Source organism: Fulmarus glacialis, unplaced genomic scaffold, assembly GCF_000690835.1.
Source record: "Fulmarus glacialis isolate BGI_N327 unplaced genomic scaffold, ASM69083v1 scaffold2467, whole genome shotgun sequence".
NCBI lineage: Eukaryota > Metazoa > Chordata > Aves > Procellariiformes > Procellariidae > Fulmarus > Fulmarus glacialis.
In genome coordinates, this window is record NW_009224928.1 from 61197 (window position 1) to 84060 (window position 22864).

Sequence of the window (22864 nt, forward strand, 5' to 3'; positions counted from 1 at the left end):
CCCCCTTACCCTTCTGCTTCTCTCCCCGTCCCACTGCGGGGGGGGGAAGTGAGTGAGCGGCTGCGTGGTATTTGGCTGCCTGCCAGGTTAAACCACGACAGTAGGTCATAGCAGAAGGACAGAGAAATAAGCATTTTTATTAACCTTATTCCTAAAAAGCCAAGTTATATCATTTTTCTCTTCTGTATTTCTTCCACTTCGAGTTCACCAAAAATTACAATTGTTCTTCCAAAAAGGCTCTCTTTAGAGATGGTCAGTAAAATGTGATTAAAAGGTCAAGTTTAACTGAGTTTAACCAAAGCATTAAATTTAACTACTAACTAAAAAATGCTCTTGTGTTTGCTCAGTGCCCCTTCTCCAAAGATCCCATGCTACCTTCCCAAGTCTCACAGTAAACCTGCCAAGTAATACCTTATCCATTGTATAAGCTGGGTTGAAGAGTTCAAGGTTGCTGCTGAAGATTACAGAGCCATACCCCAACCCCTTCTAGGCCCCTCTAGAAGCTGCGTAAAACCTCAGTGACCGCCGAAGGCACTGGTTCAATGCGCAGGTACAGCCCCTCGCACCTGAGTGCTAACTTATCTAGAATTCATATGCAATGTTTCTGCCTTACGAAGTCCTGTGATACAGACATATTCAAACAGCGTTTCCAGAGAAACAAAAAGGAGTTATTGCAGATTTGAAGTGCTGTCATGTCTTGTCATCCACAGAGGAAGGAGTTGATCTAGAGGCATGAATCTACACACTTTTGAGATGTTACCCAGAGCATTTCAACAGTAATGCTAGCCTGATGCCCAAATCTTCCAGAGTTTACTTGTTCGGTTTTTATTTTGCTATGTTTTAAGACTAAGCACAGATACTTGGAATGAGATTATAATTCCTAGTCAGTTGTAGAAACTTGTGAAAATTTTTGCAGTCTCATTATGGAGATTTTTGAATCCAGATAGTCAGTGTACCTGAATAGAGCCTCATAAAGCACCACGTGTTAGAGAGCAACACCTGTAACAATTACATAAACCATATAGAAAGAACTGAGTTGATGCATATTTCCCATAATTCTGCTAGGGGAATGCAGTTATTAAATTGGTGGTTTTACTTTAAGAAAAAAAAATAAAAAAGCATTAAAACCCCCATAAGAATCTAATCGCAACGCTCCTTGCATCCCTGTCTCTCTCTGAGGAGGTTTACAGTGTTCTTCTGTTTTATAGGTATTTTGCTATTTAGAAAATAGCTCGTAATAACACACCATCTTAGCTAGCTACAAAGCACCTCCAAAGAGTTAAATTACATACAAGAAAGAAGAAAACCCATCTCTAAGCTATAGTTATCTTCAGTTTAGTTAAAGAGACAAAACCACTATCTTTGTTACCGATATCTTCTCAATACAAGTATCACAGGTTTTAGGTTCCACTGACAGTCAGAACCAGCACACAAAACTGAGCTTGAACTAAGCATGTGCCACTATGGACGTCGATGAAACAAGCTAATGCTTTGTGGCTGCTTTTACGCACTCCAATGTATGTTTTTGTTCAAAGACATTTTTAGGATGCTCATTATAAAGTAATTATTACCGAATTACCCGGAGAAGTAATATTCATATTCATTCAGATAAAATTGGGGTATTCCATCCTGAATAGTATCACTTACCTTGTTCATTTATAGAGTATCAAACACTACAGAATCCAGAGCTGAAACTACATCTACACAATTAGTTCTTCCAAGACTCACTGTGTTTATAATGAACAAAATTCATGATAGCATATATAGGTTATAGAAAGCAGTTTGCAATCTCTCTGAAATAGACAACTTCATTTCATGTCCTTCTTCCCTTTCCATCACACTAAAATTGTTAACTTCCTTAAAAAATATTTTCATTCCAGTCTGAAGGAATGTTACCTGTGAATATCTTTAGCAGCACTGACCACAAGACTAGGTCACCAGTGCCACTACACATGAATAGGTACTCCATTACAAAAACAATACGAAAAATTTTCATCATTGCAAAGGTCAGGTTTTTTAGGATCTTATTTCTGTGGGATGCAATAAAGATGACCAATTTGCCTTAAATGGAAAAATGAGAGGGGGGAAAAAAAAATAAAGAAAGAATTATAACTTTCTACCTCTTACTGAGAGAGTGAACTATAAAGGTTTTGGTAAATTTCAGCTTGGGAGATCTTGGGAGTTCTTTCACTTTTGCTTGCTCAGAGCTCTCAGAAGAACACTACATAGCAATGATTATCTGCAGTGCTGAAAATAGGAAGACCTTGGCAGGTATTGTGGAATTAGTCTGAAATATGTAAATACAATTGACTTTTTTCCTTTCCACTAAAGATTCAGTGTTGACCACTGAATTAGGAAATAACAAGAATATCTGTTTGAAGAACAGAAAAAACATGAAGACCAACAAGTGTCCATTTCATTTAACAACATATTTTTGGTTCAGGTTATTCTCCAAGGGAAGTTATAAATAGGACAACCCACTACCATGCTTATACTATCGCAAACTTAGTTACCAAACATGCTTTTCACCTGCAGCAGTACTGGCCCACTGTAAGTGAGAGAACAAAGTCCATGTCCCAGTTCTGGCCTTTTTCCCTTTGGCTGCTGGGGCAGTGGGTGACGGAGGTGATAGTAACATGCTCAGCACCTGGAGGGAAAAAGTGCCGCATGTCCCACACCAATAATTATGAGTCCTTAAATCTACTGGAGTCATTATAGAAGGCATGGCACTTTAATCCCTTGTTTAAATAAGCACAGCCACTTTGTAGATGTTTGGTTACTTTGCTCAGTTTCCACATGTAAAGAAAAAAAAAAATTGTAATTCATTTTGAAATACAAATCCAATAATCACCATTGTCTTCTCTGTTCTTGGTCTGTTGCAGCTCAGCAGGTCTTAACACAGCTCAGGGAGCGATGCCAATATTAAAACTCAGGTAGCATTGTAAGTACACACTTAGCATCATCATCTCACCCTTTCACAGTGTATTTACGAACATGACATTCAAAAACACTTCCAAGCAAGAGATATGAACGCACTACACTATCAATATGTTAGTGGGTAAAGACACAGACATACATTGAACATCAATAATATTTTTTCCCTTACTTGGCTTTACTTGCTCTTCCTGTGCTATTCCAACATCATCAGAATCAGACAATTCCTTTATGAAGTTGGAAGGAAACATGCCAGTCTTTCCATTGAGTATACCTTCCCACCAGCCCTCTTCTACCTGCACCAAGACAAAAACAAAAAAAAAGAGGGTTTAACATAAGCAACACTTTACAGAGTTACATTATATACATGATTTTCGGTAACAACGACAGTAATGATTTTGAGCACTTCGTATTAGTTGCAGGTATAAGGAGCACATGGCATAGGCTCCAAGCCAGAACATCTCTCTCTTTTTTTTTTTTTTAAAGTACACACAAGAAAGATGCATGCACCCATCTGTAAATGTCAGCAGTGCTGACAGCAGTCAGAAGCATGGACGAGCATTAAATAAAAGGATAAAAGAACAACTAGAGAGCACACGGTGTCTCCACATTTCATTTTTTATGGATATCAGTTCAAGCACTAAATTTTCAGCGCATACCGTACTCCTATTCATGACCACCATTTTAATGTGTGATTTACAGACTATAAGAGTTTAAATTCCCTAAGTAGTCAATGGTGAAAGAGAAATGCCTGCAAAGGGCTATTCAGGGAATCTAAACTGGGTATCTTAATACAAATCATGTGAATATTCCTGCCTTCCCCATCAAAATCAGAAATTCTCTAATTTAAAAATTAAGAATGTGGCTGAATCATTAATGTGTTAACGTAAGAACTCTATGGAGAACAAAGAACAGTACTAATGCATATTTGACTCTAGATTTACAAAGAGCTACTGAAATGTATAATAATAATATGGTCAGAAGGAGGAGAGACACTTCCTAGCCCAATCCCAAGAGAAAATATCACTTAAAAATGACAAACTCCCTCCTGTATAACCCATTCAGGACTGAATGGCAGTCTCAGGCAGTGAAATGACAGCCCTTAGAAACCAGATGCCTTGAGGTTATAATGGAACAGCAAGAAATAACTTACTATATGCATCAGCTAAACATACCCTTGACAAATATTTTTCATCTGTGAGACACTGTCCATTCACTAAAAAAATAACAAGGGAGGACAGTGTCGGTCTGTGACACATCAGTCTCCAATAATGTTTGACCCATCTCTTTCCTGCCCCCACAACCAAAATCATGAAAATAGAAAGTTAACTTTACAAGTTGAGGGTGTTCACATTTACTGTTAAAAAAACAACCCCACATCTTAAATGGTACTAGTTAATTATTATAGGAAAAAAGTCTGTTTCATATCACTTATTCATGAAAATCTCAGGTTCTTAGAAAACAAATCTGTAATTTAACATGTTTAATTATATTACACAGGCAAATATTTCCTCAAACTATAGAGGAATGGTTGAATTTCTTTCAACTTAGCTACAGGTACAATTTTACTACAAAGCAAATTGTTGTTACTCCAGGAGTGTTTCCTGGGCTTTCTCTCCATCTTCATCCTTTTTAGCACATTTCTTGTCCTCCTGGGTTGATTTTTTGTTTTAATTTGAAAGCAGTTCAGACCAGCACAGCTACTTTCATTTAATCTCAGTACGTGTCCATGACAAAACTTCCTTTTTTTTTTTTTTTTTTTAAAAAAGCATCAGTAGTATCAGTGAGGTGAAGCACAACTTTAGGAATATGTCTATTATCTTGCTGCTATTTCAGAGGATAGAATATGTACAAATCACTCGATGACTTCAGTGGGGTGCAGGTTTTTCACATGATACTCTTAAAGTCTCTCAAAGGTAGTATTTGTTTTTGTTCTCTCCAGACAAATTAAAAGCTATATGGAAAACTGAAACTGCATGATCCACAACACTTAGTAGACCCTACAAATTATATCTCCAAATACCTATATATTATATACCATTATATAGAAAATATACAAAGTGGCCAAGACACTTTGAGCTATAAAATACTTCAATTTTTCTAATGCACTATTCCCAGGTGGCTCTATTGATTAGAGCTAAACATTAAACCAGAACTGCATTAGCTGATTGACCAGAAGATTAATCACAGGGGAATTACACAGTTCCTAAGATCCCAGCTTTACAAGATGCTGAGAATTATTTGACAGAAAAAAGGTGACCAATATCACTCAGTTCCATCTTTACCTCAAATAATTTTCTCCTGCTTACTTCTTCCAGGGTAAAACTTCACAGTTTTCTTACAAGTCAACATCAGCACCCTTTATGTGACGTGTCTTTGTATGGATCTCTATGTACGTGTATAGAAAAACACACATACAAAGATCTTTAGACAGGTAAATCTAAATTGGATGTGAATATACTCACAGCATTCATTAGCTTATTACAAGTTTTCCAGCTGATACGAGAATGAGTTATCTGAAAATACCATGTCATATTCAAAAATTTTACAAATTCAGAAAAATCTAAAACAAAAGCCAGATTTTCTTCCACAAGAAAACGCAGAATGATGTTAGCAAGACATCAGAAGTTCAGGTCAAATTGGGCCTCCCAAAGATTTAGTAGGAAGTTTTCATCAAAAGCATCAAAAGTTTTAAGTATTTTTAAACACTACAGCTACACGCTACATACTTTTAAGCCTCAAAACACACCAGCTAGAGATTAATCCATACAATAAAGAAGGCACTAAATTACCCCCAGGATTTAGTTATCCCAAATTGGGGCAATCCATTGCCATATGGTTTGAAATGTCGCAGTAATTCCCAGCCAATAAAACCTTACAAATGAAAATCCATTATTCATGGGGGTAATCCATCTGGAGGTATGAGCACTCAATAAAATTTGTTACTATACTATTAGAACAAAGTGCTTTCAGGATTTATACATCCAGGTCCTGATTTATGCCCAGCATTCAAGTGCTGAACCAAACAAACTAAAAAGAGGAGGATTTCATTCAGTAGTCCGTGTCCCTATGCCAGAAAAGAAGTTCCACTCTTCATAATAACCTACACACCAATTGTAAGTTCAGCCTGAAAACAAAGTTTTTGGTTTTAAGTTAGAAGAAGAATCTTTCCAATCTGCCAAATGTAAGTGGCTACAGCTAGAGGTATTTTCAAGACATGTTTTCAATGTGTTATATCTGTTCACTGCCTTTCAGAGAGGCATGGCACGTCCTCATCTTGCCCAGCCTCTAGGCTGCCAGTACTGCTGTTACACCACATTTGAAGAGCAACAACATACAGGAAAGTGACTGAAGATACTTCGTTACTCCACTTCATATATTTAGGGAGGTAACAACACATGCACCCAACTGCAATTCAGTCAATGCCAGGCGTGGGGCAGGGACAGATGCAATAGCAGACAGCTACATGCAGCCCAATGCCCAGATGTGATTGAATGAGATACGGACTACAGTACCACCAGAGAACGGTGCATCACCTCTAGAGAAAAGCATCCCATTAAGAAGCCTTGCCTTTGGGGTTTAAAGGGAAATTTAATCTAGATAATAATTATGCAACATTCAAATGTTCTTCCAATATCATTGGGCTTTGGGTTTTCTTACATTTTCAAGGAAGAAAGAATACTTGTATTTTGTTTTTAATTGAATTACTCAATCAGTAGAGCCTTTTTTGATATAAATGAGTTTTTTGGAAACTATAAACCAAATACAGATGAAAATCATTCAAAATATGCTGGTTTACTTTGTTGGAAAGGGAGTATTTAATCAAATTGTGAGATGCCAGTACACAATAACAACCCAGACTAGAAAGACAGTAAGAGGTTCTAAAAGTTAATTTTACTTACAAATAATAATATAAATAAGGAATAATAATGAAGTGCTCAAAATAGATACCATGGAATTGGACAGACAGGAAAATAACACAAAGAGTTATATGAGTGAGAGATTCAGACACACCAACAAGAAGTTCTCAAATGGGTATACAGATGCTAGAACATTAAGCTGCTTAGAAATCAACAAAAAATTATTGAAATCAGCCTATTTCCATGTTTAAAGTACAAAAAAGAAAAAAAAAGGAAAAAAAAAATAGTACAACAGCAGTTCAAGCCTTCGGGCAAACTCAGTGGTTCTATTTCAAAGCGGGAATGCAGTTTTATTCTGTAACTGTAAAGCAACCAAAGAAAACAAAACTACTTCAGTAGGTCACTAGGACTACAAAATTAAGATATTCCAAAAGTGAGGAAACATTACTTTTTATTTTCTTTAGGTTTTCTCTTTATGAACAACACAATCTGCAACACCCCCCTTTAAAGAAAGAAGCGTTAGAGGGAGCATCAGCCTCACCTGCAGTACAATAAACCTTGTTGCTACTAGCCTAGAAGCACCCTCCCTTGAGGCAACTGGGCAGCCATCCCTGTAACTCCAGGACGGGATACCCAAAAAGAGCAGGAAATGCTGAGGCGAACTACCAGCAGTTGCTTGCCAGACTACCTAGGATTGCCACAGCTGCTTGCTTACCCCTTGCTATATAATTAGTAGGCCTAAGTTGTTAAATGATTAAAATGTTCAGCTCTTTGGAATCGCTGACCTAAAGTGTGTTTTCAATAAACTCCTGTATCCGCATGTTCCACAAGCTTTTCTACAACCTGCAGCTTTGCCTATTAGGTTGACAAACTACTTACAGCTCAGTTATGGCAAACGAGGGAGGCTTTGAGTCAGGAAAGGTTTCTGGTGGAAAAAAGTCTCCCTGGATCACAACAGTCTTTCTGGGCTGTTAAAACTAAGACAGTACCAGGAATAAAAGCCATGCCAGAGGCAGGCAACAGGAAGGAGAGAAGTCCAAGGTCAACAAATTTTCTTTTGCTTAGAGAGAACTAGAGCACAAAAAGCAAAGGAAAAAACTCATTTTTTCATAATTTTTTAATATATTTTTATAAATTTTATAAATTCTAATGGAAGATCTTGAGCTTGGAAGGACAAAAGCAATCGTATGTTGAAAGGAAATTAAAAACATAGATTCCCAAGAGGCAGAATAAACAAATCATGCTCACTGCCAATGGGAAAAGAAATTTTGGAAACAAGACCTCAACAGAAGAGGGTGCCTACAGTGCCACTTGATGGCTTATTCTGGGAGTGCATTCAGAGAGAGTCATACCCATGAGACGTCAGCCAGCCTTTGGGCTTCTGCTACAGCACATCTGGAAGCTGTTTGATAACTCTGGTGCAGAAGGGAAGAATTAAAAACTGCACAAGTACCTTGTATTGGGGGATCTTTTCAGCTTCAGAGTTCTTTATTTTACAGTGTCCAAATATGCTTTGGGATTTTTTCCATTTGTTTTTTGTGTTTGGGGTTTTTGTTGGGTTTTTTTTAACATCATCTTCTAAATAAGAAACTGAGGGACAGAGAAAGCAATCACATAGAACTGGAATGACCCTATAAAGAGTCGGAGGTATTTGCACCCTTATTTTCACAAAAAAGCCTCCTACCACATGAACTAACCAAACAAGCTGTAGTCATAGAAGTCCTTGTGAATCACCTGTTGGAAGAGGATCAGGAAAAACACCTTACCACAGGATTTCACAGAAAAGTAACCGAGGGACGTGGAACCCCAGCATTCATTCCCAACTGTTTTCTTGCAGTATTATACAGTTCCGTACTTGTGGCACAGACCATCCCCTTGCCACTATTAAATATTCCCCTTTCAACTCTACAGCTGTCAAAATAAGTTACTATAAGGAAAGTCCAGCTCAATCTCCAGTGTCTATCCTGTTCTTGGAAACGGGTTGAACCACTTTATCTCATAACAACAACAACAAAAAACCCCCACCAACCTTGCCCAAAAGGAGCACCAGATTTTTAAAAATTCAGTCTGCATTTTTATAATTTCAAATGAGTTAGTTACAGGATTTGATCATGTAGTATATGGCAATGTTAACTAAAAGTCAAAGAATAAGCTCAGTGGTATTACACCATGTCGCAGTCAAAGACTTAGTTGTGAGCTTACCTCCATGCACTACACATTGCCAAAAAGCTGCCAAAAAGCAGGATAAGGCCACAAGGTATATAGCAGCACAATGACAGAATAATCCCAAATGAAAGCAGGCTCAGAACTATTGAATGACATGCCAAATGTCCTTACTCTGACAGTTCAGGTTAATTGTCTGGCACCCCATGAACGTCTAAGAGTGAAACATAATTGGAATTCAGATATCTGCATTTAGTAAGACAATTAGTTACAGTTTATTTTGGGAAAACCTAATTAGAGTTATAGCTAATGAGCTAGGAAAATGACAAGCCAAAAGCTATCAATCACATTAAACGTGAATGTAAACAATGATGAAAATGCTTCTCTTGTTAGTTTCAAATGTACTTTTAATTTAAGTCTGTTGTCTCATGGGTATCAGTGCCTGTGCAGTTATGGAAACCTCTAGTTTAACAACAAGCATTTTTATCTATTGTGATGAATGTCTGATCTTATTATAATTAATTTCTAACTATTTGGAACAAATAGGAAGGAACTGTGAATTCTGAACATATACAGCCTCTAAGGACATCCATCTGGTGACAAGCCTAGCATCTCAAAACTCACTGTTGCTTTTGTTTCAATCCACTAAACAGCACCAAACCACTTCTGTCACAACAGGAATTTCCAATAGTATCTACCACTACGACAGATATAAAAACCCTTTCAAAAAGTATCTTGTCCAACCCGTTGGCACCAGGAAGGAGGATCTGGGGCAGCTTTAGATGCTACTACACCTCAGGTGTTGGTTAGCACCCTGAAGCAGAGGTGGGAGACAGGGAAGACATCCTCATCCTCAGCATGTCACCATGTGATACCAGTGTAACCCATTTTCACTGGGGGTCTGGGAAAACACACTTGGGCACTGATGGAGGCAGCTGAGGAGACGACTTGCGTTCCCTTCAGCCAACCCTTTGCTGGAGGCAGTGACCTTCAAGAGGTTCGAGAGAAGCACAACCCATTTCTTCAAGTATGAAGCCAAATTAGCACAGTACAACAGGAACCAGTTTTTCTTTGCAACAGGAAAAGTTTAATGGGTTGTCAACCATAAGTGACATTTGAAACATATTTTTTGCTAAATACCCGCATAAAGTTATATACACGGTATTTTGATCTAAACAATATCCGGTTTAGTTAGGAATCGATTTATTTCCAAGTAAACAGAAATCCACAGAGATTTGAAAATATTAATTTAAGTCAATTTAAAACCAATTAATTCAACTGATGCAACTTTCTTAGGGGTATACAATAAAATACTACCTGTGGGAATCTGAGACCTTCTACTCATGAATAAAAAGATGGGGTAAGAGAAAGGAGCAACTGGAAATGGAAAGTGAATGACCATTAACGTTCCAATTACCCAGTGAACCACTGTAAATAATGCAGAAGATGCTATCATCCAGTTTTTCATCTTGAATAATGATAAACAAAATTGATATTTTGCAAGAATTGCCTCCAAATGTTGCCTGTGTGGGAGGGTTTTTTTGCTGTTGTTTTGGGGGGTTTTGTAAAATAACACAGCATGATTTTGGCCCTTGCAAAAAAATCTTCATTTTCACAACTGAGGAAACCATATTTTTTAAATAATAAGTCCCTCACATCAAACATTTAACATCTGAAATAAGGAGCATCGTATAATTACATAAACAATGTGAATCACACAATGACTATCTATGCAGCATTACCTAAGGAAAAACAATGGATATTGTTAGGATAAACAATGAAATCAGTACATTGGTTGGTGCAGCTTTCTACATCAAACAAAGTTCCTGTTTCAAAAGAAAAATTCTGCCCTACTTTTTTGAGGAATTAATGCTACTATGATAAGCGCAGAAGAGTAAGTAATAACAGCAAGCATTCAACATCAACTGCTTGGTATCAGCCATGATGGAAAATAAAGGTCACACAATGACACCTCCTGAGGTGCTGAGAATTTTTTCTCTAAATTCCTTTATTCTCCCTCTTCCACCAGCTGATCTAGTTCCACCCAGAAGAGTCAGACAATGTCCTGGATCACATGAATGCACCAGATGATGCCTGAGGCAGAGCTTATGTTTCAGTAGCTGACAGAACAGGGTATTTCATACGGTCAAAGTGGGCACAGCCTCACCTGTGTCAGCTGCTCTTCTTTGGCATTTACTTACGGCCAGGAGTTCAAGCTAGCCATAAGAAATCCTCTTCCACACCACAGTAAAACTAATTCCAGTATGTCACTCTCTAGGATGGCCAAACAGAAAAAGCAGCCCTAAACAATATATTTTCTAAAACCTTAGAATCAGCAAGTTGCCAATGCTTTCTTCAGTAGCAATTCAAGGCACAATTATGAGTTTAAGACTACTAAGTCTGTAATCAGCAATCCAAGTGAGTTTCAAAAAACATGCCCTTAACTATAAGCACACACATGCAAGTACAGAATACTTCACTTTCATAGTTTTACATCTTTTAATTTTAATGCAATCATTTTCAGTCACATTTGGATTTAAATAAATCTGTTATTTATAATTAAGTTGTTCAAATTTATAAGACAACAGAAGATGCGTTTCATAAGAGAAGTCTAGTGTCTCATCTAAATTATTTAATCATACAATTCATGTGGTAGAGTTAATCTGTTGGCTGGATACTAGGAAGGGGTTTTATTCCATCACTTTACTCTTGAAAGACACAGACTTAAAAGTTTTAAGTAGGGCAACTGACGGAAGATATTTGTGTGGCCATGTGAGGTCAAATACACTTCAAACTGTGCAATGAAAACAGCTGATGTGCTGCTGTGAAACTCATTATAATACTGGGTTTACATTGTCTTCAAAATATGCTCTTAAATGTCTTACAACCTTGACCTCCCCCATTACAATTCTGCTCACAGACAGAATAAGGTTAGTTAAGTGACACATAATGTCTGATTCCAGGAAGAACGATGTGCAGAGCTGGCGTGTGCCAGTGATCACTAAGCTTCTTACATTCAGATGTGAGAATTTAATCTCTCGTAAGAAAACGCTGGATGTCATGTGGATTGCAGTAGAATTTATATTCTTTTAGAACTGATTTCTTAAGTGACAGAGGCAGGAAAAAGAAAACGAATCGTATATCCTTGACAAGAAAATAACTGTTGACTTATTAGCTGCTGAGCCACAAGGAAAAAAAATCCTACAAATAAATGATACAAGCTGAAACACACCTTTTATTGGCTGCTTGAGCAAACTAAGCTCTTAGACCTTTTTAAAGCTAAGTAAATAAAGACTAAATGAGCTTGAATGCATTCTACTTAAAGGCTTCATGTTAGCATTTTGACTTTTGGTCCTCTCATGCTATTAAGCTCAAGAAGATATTTCTAAAATCTCTAGTGGCAGAAAACTGAAGGTATTGGGAGTGAACAGCATTCCTTGATCCTGCAACCAGATTCACCCATGCAAAGAAAATTTCTGTATCTCTGCCCAAGCTTTCGTAATTTGTTCCCAGTCTTTTAAGAGATGTGCATTCATTTTCTACATCCATTTCCACCCAAAATAACTTCATCTTCAGTGTCTAAAGAATTTGGTGGGAGTTTTTTGTTGTTTGGGGTTTTTTTAAACTGTTTACAGTAAAATGAAATTGTTAAAATTTTCAGGCAAAGATGACAAAAGGTGAACGTCATGGCTTAACTCCAGAGGGCTTCAAGTAAATTTCTTAAATGTGTTTAACTCCTTAAAGATAATTCTTCCCTGTGGCTGGCTTACTAAAATTGGGAAGAGCTTTTTCTGCTATAATCTTGGTTCTTCAGAGATATAAATTCAATAGCCCTGTAGCACAAACTTTGAGCTTCTTCCCTGAACAGAACTCGGAAGCGTCAACTGATCGGGTAAAACCAGCAGAAGTGCTGCAGGGAAAAAAAGCCTCACGAAATCCATAAGCAAACAACCACATCCCCTCACCCCCAACAGTAACCGAAACCAGACACGTCAGTATACCAGAGAAAAAAAATGTCTGGTTTAAATTATGTCTTAGAACACACTGTATCCAAGAGCTTAGCATTCACAAGAAATGTCAGAACTGCATGTGTGTATATTCCATTAAAGATCTGCTCACCTCTCCCACGACTTCAATGATGTCACCAACTTTTAATTCCAGTTCATCTTCATTTTGAGGCATATAACTGAAAGCCACCTGACATCTTCTTCTTCTGTTTCTCTCTCCTGGCGGAAATGAAGGAAACAGGGAAATTGTAAAATGAAAACAAAATTCCATGCCAAACACAAGCCAGGGGAAATGATTAAAGATGAAATATTATTCTTTGAGCACTATTAAAAGAATCTGAATGTTTGCAATGCTTAATATATCTGCCTAGAATTAATTTACAAAAAGAAGTGGAGAAAAGATTTCTGGTGCATATTATTTCTTTCAACTATTTTTATAATTCAGTGCAATTAATAAATGAAAAAAAATTGTGGGGATTTTTTCCTTTCTGTAGTATTATTCAAGAGCCAAAATTTAACTAATAGACTGTGCTTCCTAGTGACAGGATGGACAAACTTTAGCCAGAGGATTTTTCCAGGTGTATTTGCTACAATTTCTCTTCTAGGCTAGTCCTCTATACACATGATGTAGGCAAATCCAGAAATGGGAGGGATGGGGAAGGCATCCAAAACCCTGTGGCTTTTGCTCATAAGGAAATAAGCTCTCAACTGATTATTTTGTCCTGTATCTTTTCCTCTGTAATTCTTTCACAGGTGTACAAATATCTCACTAACCTTTTTAAAATATATATTCTTTTACATATATATATATACACACACATACAGTACGTACGTATATGTATGTATACACACATATTTGTAAGGTGCATATTTACGCACTAATATCAGATCAAAGAAAATAGAAGGAAAACCCATCCTAAAGGACCCCCAAAGCTAGGTGTGTCATCGGGTTAGTGTGGTTAAGACTGACTAATTTTCTTAATCAACCAGCTACTGGAAATGATGTTACCAGCCATCTTTCTCTTCAGCTTGGACATCCAGGCTCCCATGAGAAGCTGGCACGAGGGTGCATCTTTGGATGCACGACTGAAGAGAGGCTTGAATTCATAGCTCTGAATAAGAGTAACACCCCTTACTTGACCCTTCTGCCATCATAGTTTTAAGACAGACAGATAAATGAAAAGATTCAGTTCCAGAGCTTTGTTTGCCAGATCCGCTGGCTTACCTATAATTATAGTCATATGATTTGTAGCAGAGCGGATGAGAGAACTTCCCTAAATTAAGTTGCCAAAGCTTGCTGCTCAGCCTCTATTAGCTGAAGGACAACTTACTGACATGAATCATGACCATGGTGGAATGTGGTGGAGGAGGAGAAGGTAGGAAGAGAGAAATCATTCAAAACACAGGATTCACTGATTACTCCCTCTTCTCTAGAAGATGTGCAATGTATAAACCATACTACCTCATATTATTTATATACATGTATCCGCACAAACATATATACACACACTCTGCACAAGTAAATGTACTTTTTCTTATGCTATTTCTCTTACCTGTTAAATATGCTCAATACACACCAAAATCAGTTGTGTAAACACTGTCCAAGAACGGCCTTAATCTGACATTAAATTACAGAAATGGATCTTATGGTCAGTTTATTATTTCCCCTGCAACATCTCTTGATAACCCTTCTCTAGGGCGAACAGTAATAAAAAGTTACAGAACTTTTTTTTCTAATCTATTAATTGAAACTAGAGAAAGAAGGGAGAAGGGAAGCCATTGAGTTTGGCTTTTTGACGATATTATTCACAGCTACTGCAATCCTGCATGAGTGGCAGCTTTTTGAATGTTAAAATTAATACCTTAATGCAATGTAACCAAACTCGCTCAAATTGGCTCTTTCTTCCACCTACAGATGACTGTTCGTTCTTCACCATCTAAACTAAAATGGTCCCAAATTGACAACTTTACAGAGCTGCATTCAAAATAACTTAAATATAATAAATACCTTCCACACTGAGTGCTTCTTTCATTGTGCAAAAGAGGCTGGCTATTTTCCCTAAAGATAACATTCCCGCTATGATTTCTAACATCAAGTAGCAACTGATCTGCTGATGTTGCCTGATGTGACAGATGTCGGTTGCCACCTTAATAATCAATACTGTGTGACTTTTGGAGAATATTTTTGAGATTGCTAAGGGAGTAAGAAATAAACACAATTCTGGATGTTAATAATAGAACTGTACGAATCCTTTCCCCTCCTACCCCATAAAGTTTTGTTATTACTGTATAGAAAATCTAGCTGAAGTCTGCATTTATCTCCATTAGTCTCATGGTTGTCTCACTGCTCTCCCTCTCCTCCCAAATCTTTCTCTAAAGAAATACCTAAGTGGAGAGTAGCAAGCCAACAAGAGGCATGTACCAACTAGTTCCTCTCTCTGGTCTAATGCAAGACGACAGATCCAGCAGCAAATCCCTTTGGTTTTAAGGAGAAGGTGCTGCTGGACCCCATTGTGCATGCTCAGGTTTGGAGCACTTGAGCAGAGCATGAATTGTGTGAAGTGCTCTACAGCCAAGGGGTATCTCCTTTTTCTTACACTAAAGCAACCTAGGTAATACAGCAGTATGAGTTTTCCAAGAGAACAGAGCTGATAGGAAAAGAAGTCAGAGTAACCAAGTAGTGCGTATACAAAAACTGTTAGTAAAGAAAAACTCTGATTTTGCAAATGCAATATTCCCACCCCAACATCACTGATTTTTTGTCTGTTTCTTAACTATCACAAAGTCTCCAAAGGCAGTGTGGTCAGGAACCAGAAAGACCAACTGGGACAATGTCCTAGTTTCAGCTGGGATAGGGTTAAATTTCTTCCTAGTGCTGTGTTTTGGATTTAGTATGAGGAGAACGTTGATAACACACTGACGTTTTCAGTTGTTGCTAAGTACCCTGCTAGTCAAGGACATTTAGCTCAAGAAAAAAAAAAACAAAACCAAAACAAAACAAGCGTTGGGAGGGAGCACAGCCAGGACAGCTGGCCCAGCTGGCCAACGGGGTATTCCATACCATGTGATGTCATGCTCAGTATATGCATGGTAGGCGTGTTCCAGGAAGTAGCAATCGCTACTTGGTTATTGGTCAGCGCGGGTGGTGAGCAATTGCCTTGTGTTTTATCATTATCATTATTATTTTCCCTTTTCTGTTCTATTAAACTGTCTTTATTTCAACCCACAAGTTTTTCTCACTTTTACCCTTCCGATTCTCGCCCGGACCCACTGCGGGGGTGGGGGACGTGGCGGGAGGGGGCGAGTGGGTGAGCGGCTGCTTGGTATTTGGCTGCCTGCCAGGTTAAACCATGACAGACAACTAACAAGCAGTTTAGACAGAAACACTGAAGTTTTGGTCTTCTCTCATCATCTTCCCTTTTGCTAATATTGCCACTTATTTCAGAGTATTATTACAGTCTATGCTTTAACTGCTAGTCATCTGAGATCTAAATGGCACATTGTGACTTTAAAATGTAAGTAATTTGACCGATTGATGTGAAGTTAATTTTAAACCATATAGGGCAGCAATTCTGCAATGAAGGCTGCAGATACTTGCTAATCTAACCCATTTTTTTTCTTACTTGTAAACTGATGAAGAAAGTATTTTGTAGGAGTTTTCTTGCATTTTTCTCCACGCTTAAGCATAAACTGAGTTACTTGCAAGCGAAAAGTTACAGCGAGTGTTAAAAAGGCAGGTAATAAACCCAGTACTTCAAAATCAGAAAAGGTGTGCTGCAAAGTCGTCACTGGGTTTGAAAGGCTTAAAAGCAGAAAAAAAAGGGATCGGTGAACTTTTACTGGCCCGTGTATAATAATTTGTAGCAAAAACCTGCTGCAGGCAGCACCACACTGCGCTCTGCCTGCCGGTGCAGTTCCAGGCTTTTTCATTTCCTGTAGCTGTGGCGCAACATCAGAAGTCTTTTGAAGTCAAAACGCCTATGAGCTGCAGGTTGGGAACTAACTGAGCTACATTTTATTCAGAACAAGCTATCATACAGAAATAATGGCACTCACCCTTGTAAAAAACACCGGCTCCCATTTACATAGTTATAATAAAGCTCAAAGGAAAAAAATTCACATGCCTAGTTTGTGCACTCTGTTCTTAAAACAAACCAGTCAGCTACAGAGAATTTGCTGTGCGTGTACAAGGGGGCTAACAAACCAGTGATTTGCAAAGCATATTGCATCTGAAGCGATGGCACCAAGACCTCAACAACCGTGCCACAGAGCATGCCTGACTCTGCTCCGCTCCCTGTAAAGGCTGTGTCGAAAGCACTGAACCCTTACAGAGTGTCTGCAGATCTAGAAAGGGAAGAAAAAAAATGCACCTTGCATGCATTCTGAAAGGTGCCATGTCACAAGGCACCTTAAGAGCGATAGTGGCTGCCTTCTTACTTGCAGCTGTTGATTGCCAACTCCTGCTCACCCTACCTAAGGCTACCGCTCCCTCTGCCCTGAGAGGTGAACCGCTTCTCCAATCATTCCCCAAACACTTCCGCTCAGAGCAAAACTTGGTAGCTCAGCAGCATAAACAACAGGCTTTGCTAAAACAGCTTCCTTAGGTCTTTATCCTAAGGTTCACCTGTCTCTCACTGTAGGTGTTCCTGAGTCGATGTCCAAATCTGAGCCTATCACTCAGGAGTGGAGAGAAGCTAATACCTCCAGAGGGTATTTGGTGTCACTGTAAAACAGACAACTAAAATACATCACATGAATGACTCTCTGGAGGTGCCTTTTTTACTGCTGTGACTATATCAGATTTCAACATCTAACTTTAAAATGTCTAAAGTTAGGTCAAACGGAAAAAGGAATGAACATGTATTTAGAGACTTGAAACAAACAAAGAAAAAAATCTTTGAGGACACAAATCTAATTCTTTCAAAGTGGTGTTTGATCAGATTCTAAAAATGGTGTGGTTGCCTGTGAACAGCAGGAGACTGACCATAAAGGGGCTTTCTCCAGCTGTACACATGCAAGAGAGAGAATGATTTCTAGACATTTAAACACCCCTCTGGCATTAGCAATGAAGACAAAAAAGAGGCAATGACAACACATCGTCATTCAATGCTTACCTTTGAAAGGGGCACCAAAAGCTGAGGCAACGCTACACAAGAAGTCACACTGGTACTTACATGCTGCCATTGGACCCAGGAAAGGTCACAAACTGACAACGCGGGATTTGATGAGAAGCGTGGCAGCAGCAGAGTAGATAGGAATCAAACTATTTCAAAATGGACTGGAATTTTCAAATCCAAACTACTTTTTTTAAACTTAAAACCTCTGTCATGAAACAGATGTTTATATAAACGTGTGCATGTGTGAATGGGTTATACGGCAGTTTCTACAGAGCCTGCTTTTCACTGATGCCCATGTCTTTGTAGCCTGTCCTGTCAGTGAAAATCACGTGGTTAACTACACTAACAGAAGGTCCATCAACTCTACACACTAATCCACTTTTTTCCCCACCACAAGAGAAGTAGTACAGCAATCTGTTTCGTAACACAGTACAACTATTCTATAGAGTCAAAAACCTATATTCAATAAAAACCTTTAGAGAACAGACCCATGGAGCAAATGTCTGTCCCTCTCCCTGCTGACAAAAGGTATACCTAAATGGTTGACAATCTCTTCAAAACTAGGCCCCACAGTTTTGTAATTGGATCTGTTTTAAAAAGAGACTTATTGGCATCATTGTAGCTCAGACAAACAATCCAACCCAATGGTTCCTGGATTTCTTTTATTATTGTTTTTCAATAAAGGAGTGTTGCTATGAAAATTGCATGGGTTAGGTTGGGGACTGAGTTTGCAGCATGAGGAGTCTAAAGACATTTCTCCCACATCTAAATAATTTCAAACACACTAAAGCACATCGCACCTCCTGTAGACCCATGGACTTCCCTTTACAGTGGGCTTGCTGGGCAGACTCAGGTGAGCCACAAACGGAAACTGAGATCCACTGGGCCACCCTTCAAGCAGATGAAAGTGACTGAACTCAGTAAAACCACTTGGCAAAGAAGCCCCTTTCAGGCAGGTCTATTAGGAGGAAAACGACAAGTTGGAGGAAAAGTTTCCTGTCTTCTATGCATGCGGCATCATCTGCCCACCAGCCTCAGTTGCACTTCCCATCCTTCCAGCTTTCAAAGCTGTATCTGTAGCTGGGGGGAACTGGTCCAGTGCACAGTGTCTCCTGGTTAGACAAGCTGGGCTGTGATATGACTCAGCTAGAAACCAGTTCTAAATTTAATGTGCAAAAAGACAAAAGGCAACTATTGTACAACTAAGAGATGACGTATATGCTTTTAGGGTGCATGTTACTGATTTTAATGGTACTGATAGAGTTCTGGTACAGCTGTTTTTGACTGCCAGACTAGATGGTTACTGTATCACCTTTTTTTTTTTGTTATAAATCATTGAATTGTGTATATTAAAATGCAAATGTTAAGAAAAAGGTTGAGCTACAAGCTTACTTGTGAGAAAAATTCTTCTTAAAACCAGTACCCTCAGTAGATGCTTTCAAGAAACAGAAGTTACCTAACTAAGAGCAAACAGATCGTTAGCATTAAAAATATTAACATTTAAAATTGCTTTTTTTAAAGTATATTAAAGATAGTGTTAAGAGACTTCAGATAAAGTCTTGGTCATACTCAGTTCTAATGTGGATTCTGTCACTATCTTCCACAACACAAGGACTCCACCATCTTATATCCACCCACTAGTAGAAACACAATTCTGATTTTAAAAGGCACCAGAATTGTCAAGTTCCAATTGCCTTCTTTTCCTGGAGGATTTGGCAGTATTTTTCCCACCTGGGATGTGACATGTCAATTCCAACTCTCTCATCACCCACATGCTGTTAGAAGGGTGAATGCTTTTGGATGGATGACAGAAAAACCCTGCTGAGGTCTGTTTGTTCTCTGTCTAGCAGAAAACAGAAGTAATTTGGGTGTGAATATTTTAAGGGCTGGGGGGGGGGAACTGTTGGGGGTTTTCTTGTTTGTTTTGGGAGGTTTTTTATGTTTGGGTTTTTTTTTAATTTGTGACATTAATATACCACAGAAGAGAAAGATAAACCGCAAGGAGGGGTGAGGGGAGACAGAATATCTGAGGTGCTTCCAGTACTCTACCGAACGGGTTATGTAAAGCTGCTGTGTTTTTCTACAAGCAGATGAACTGGGAAGTGCCCTGCTTTGACGTGTGCAGCTGAATCATGGAGACTGCAGGACTCCATTAAGCACAATTAAGCCACAATGCAATATGCCATCACTGCTAGTAATATATTACTCTGAGTGTGTTAATGTTCTACTGTTACTGAGGAGTAGGTTTTCTCTTGCTAGACTCCACAGCAACACTTCCAGGTTTCAGCCATCTGGCTGCTGCTCTGAATTTTATGACCGAGATTCGTCTGTGAGGAACCTGAAAGCCTGGAAGACACATTTTTGTTACTCAATCACATTTTAACACACATGCACCGTCAGAATAACAGCAAACCTCATATTGTTCAATGAATTCATTCTTTAGTTAAAAACATGCAGCAATAGTAAGGTCTCTTATCATGTATGAGTCTTTTGCATAACAGCAGTAATTATTGGAAGCAACTTACAGCAACAACGTAGTACGCTCATACGCTTTTAAGAGAAAATCATTAATTAACTGAGAAGTGGAGCACTTCCGTGACAGAACTGAAATATTAGTGAAGCCGAGATCATTATTTAAGCCTAACCCAAAGCAGAAGGAAATGCTAGAAAAGTAACTGTAAACAAACTCAAAAGACACTTGCACAGTTGAACCACACACCACCAAAATTTTTTTCTTTCTGAGTCTGAAAGTTTTAAAATGCATATAAAAGGAGTAGAAACTTCTGCAAGTGCAACATCAAGAATGCAGTCAAATCATCACCAGCAAATCAGACAAATTAGACAAAGCAAGTCCAAACTCCAACAGGCCTTGGCATATAGGCTGCATATTTTATACTTTTTTTTATATTTTTAGGGGGAAAGTGTAAAACACTGTATTAAACTACACATTAACTCAACCACATGCAGAACTGAAAATTGTATGTTCATCAAAACTACTAGTTATGGTACCTGTATCTTTTAAACTTCATAGTGTAAATGATTATTTTGGATTAGCATTACAGGTGAAACACTCCATCACAAGACGAAAATTGGAACTTGGTGACAGGTTTCAAACGTGCTTTTTAAACTGTACTTTAAAAGCAGTTACACAGTGCTGGCAAAGACTGGACTAGCTCAGTCAGCTTCTCACCTGCTTCCAGAGATGCAAAAATATTCCTCAGCAGCAAGTGTTGCCTTTACACCAGCTTTTGCCAAATGACCCATTCTCTTGCCCGTTCTCAACAATAATAATTTGTTGCTCTGGTCTAGTGCCTTTCACAAGCAGTACATTCCAAGGAGCAGCAAATGCTTCTGTCCTCATTGTAATGCTGAGTAAGCCAAGGCATATTTCAACAGGGTGGCTTGCCCCAGTCATCCGTAACTTTGGGACTTAGTTCACTGCCACATGCACTAGGTCCCACTGCCTGGCCCTGGGGTTCCCCACCATCCCTTTGGCAATTAGAACCTGTTGACGTGAGGGAGCCTATTACCCAACACAAGATCTTGCATTTGCCTGTGTATTTGGTTTCTTTCTCATACTTGGAAGACTACTTGCAAGGATACATTACAAAAAGAGTTTGTTACACTAGCTAGCATACAATTCATTCAAAATGACTGTATAAGGAGCTTTAAGAAATACTGCAGGCAATAGCTATCTGTAGCAATAAATTAGCTTTTCTAAAGAACCAGAAGAGATACACAAACTTGAAATATTCTTTCTTGGATGGCAGGTGAAGTTTCAAAATGCAAGAACAGAAACACAACAAGATTTGCAAATGGCTCATAAAAGGCCTTTTCCCTTTCTATTCTCATTGCATACATCTCATGTTGTCATGGGATAATCCCAAAATATTATTCCCTTAGCCAGGTTTTGAGACAGTGGTCGACTACTTTGCTCTTTGCTGCTTTTTTGTATTGATCTCTAGAGAAAGCATTTGAATAAACCAAAACTATACATGAATTCCTGTTGCATCCTTCCCACCTCTCTTATGTTCCATCACATAATTCACAACACTTAAATTGCCTATGCACAGTAGCACTTCACAACACACAGTAAAGGAAAGCAAATAGCTCTAATTTGTGGAACCACTTTGCACATTCAGTTTATTTTGTGTTCTCTCTATAAATAAAGGCATTTAGATCAAACCACATGGATTCCTACACAGTAATCTCAAAAAATATTAACTTTGTACTACCAGCTTGCTGTCTTGAAGCTGACTTCTGTCCAACTTAACTAAAAAAAAAATTCCAGAACAGCTTTAAAAAGTATGTCTTTTTCTTAAAGAATGCCAACAACTGTGCTACTTCATTTTCAGCTACCAGAGTATCAGTGCTTTTTGACAGGTTCACAACCTCTGTAATGACATTACGTCGCAGGTCTTACTCTGACCTCTGCTACATCAGTTTCAAGTAAGCCTCTCTTATCAGGGAAAAAAAAAACATTGTCAAGATTTTATTTTCACTCCAACAGGTAACAACATACATTAAACAAATGCCTCAAGAAATGTTGGAAAGATGCAAAAAGTACAGCAACCCATTTTCTGGTTGCTGCACTCATGAGAGCTATTACACAATGAACACATGCAATAAATCAACAACACTTAACAAAAACCAAAACTCTCTTTCATACCGGGTGCTTACAACATCAGTCAGATTTCTAACCTAGAGTCTTGTATTCCTCTAGAGTATCTATACAATTCATTCTGAAGCCACTAAAGGCAACAAAGTTAAACAAAAAATATTA

The 22864-nt window shown here is 38.4% G+C and overlaps 1 protein-coding gene across 1 annotated transcript in view; it reads right to left on the reverse strand.

Moving 5' to 3' along the window:
- The window catches only part of LOC104080047 (SH3 domain-containing kinase-binding protein 1-like), a gene marked incomplete at its 3' end in the record, with an annotated part of 93506 nt that overhangs the window by 48280 nt on the left and 22362 nt on the right, over positions 1–22864 (reverse strand). The window contains exons 2-3 of the mRNA XM_009582301.1: positions 13077–13183; positions 3107–3230 (exon numbers count right to left, since the gene is read on the reverse strand). Of these exons, the coding sequence (XP_009580596.1) occupies positions 3107–3230; positions 13077–13183 (231 nt within the window). The remainder of the gene's footprint in view (positions 1–3106; positions 3231–13076; positions 13184–22864) is intronic.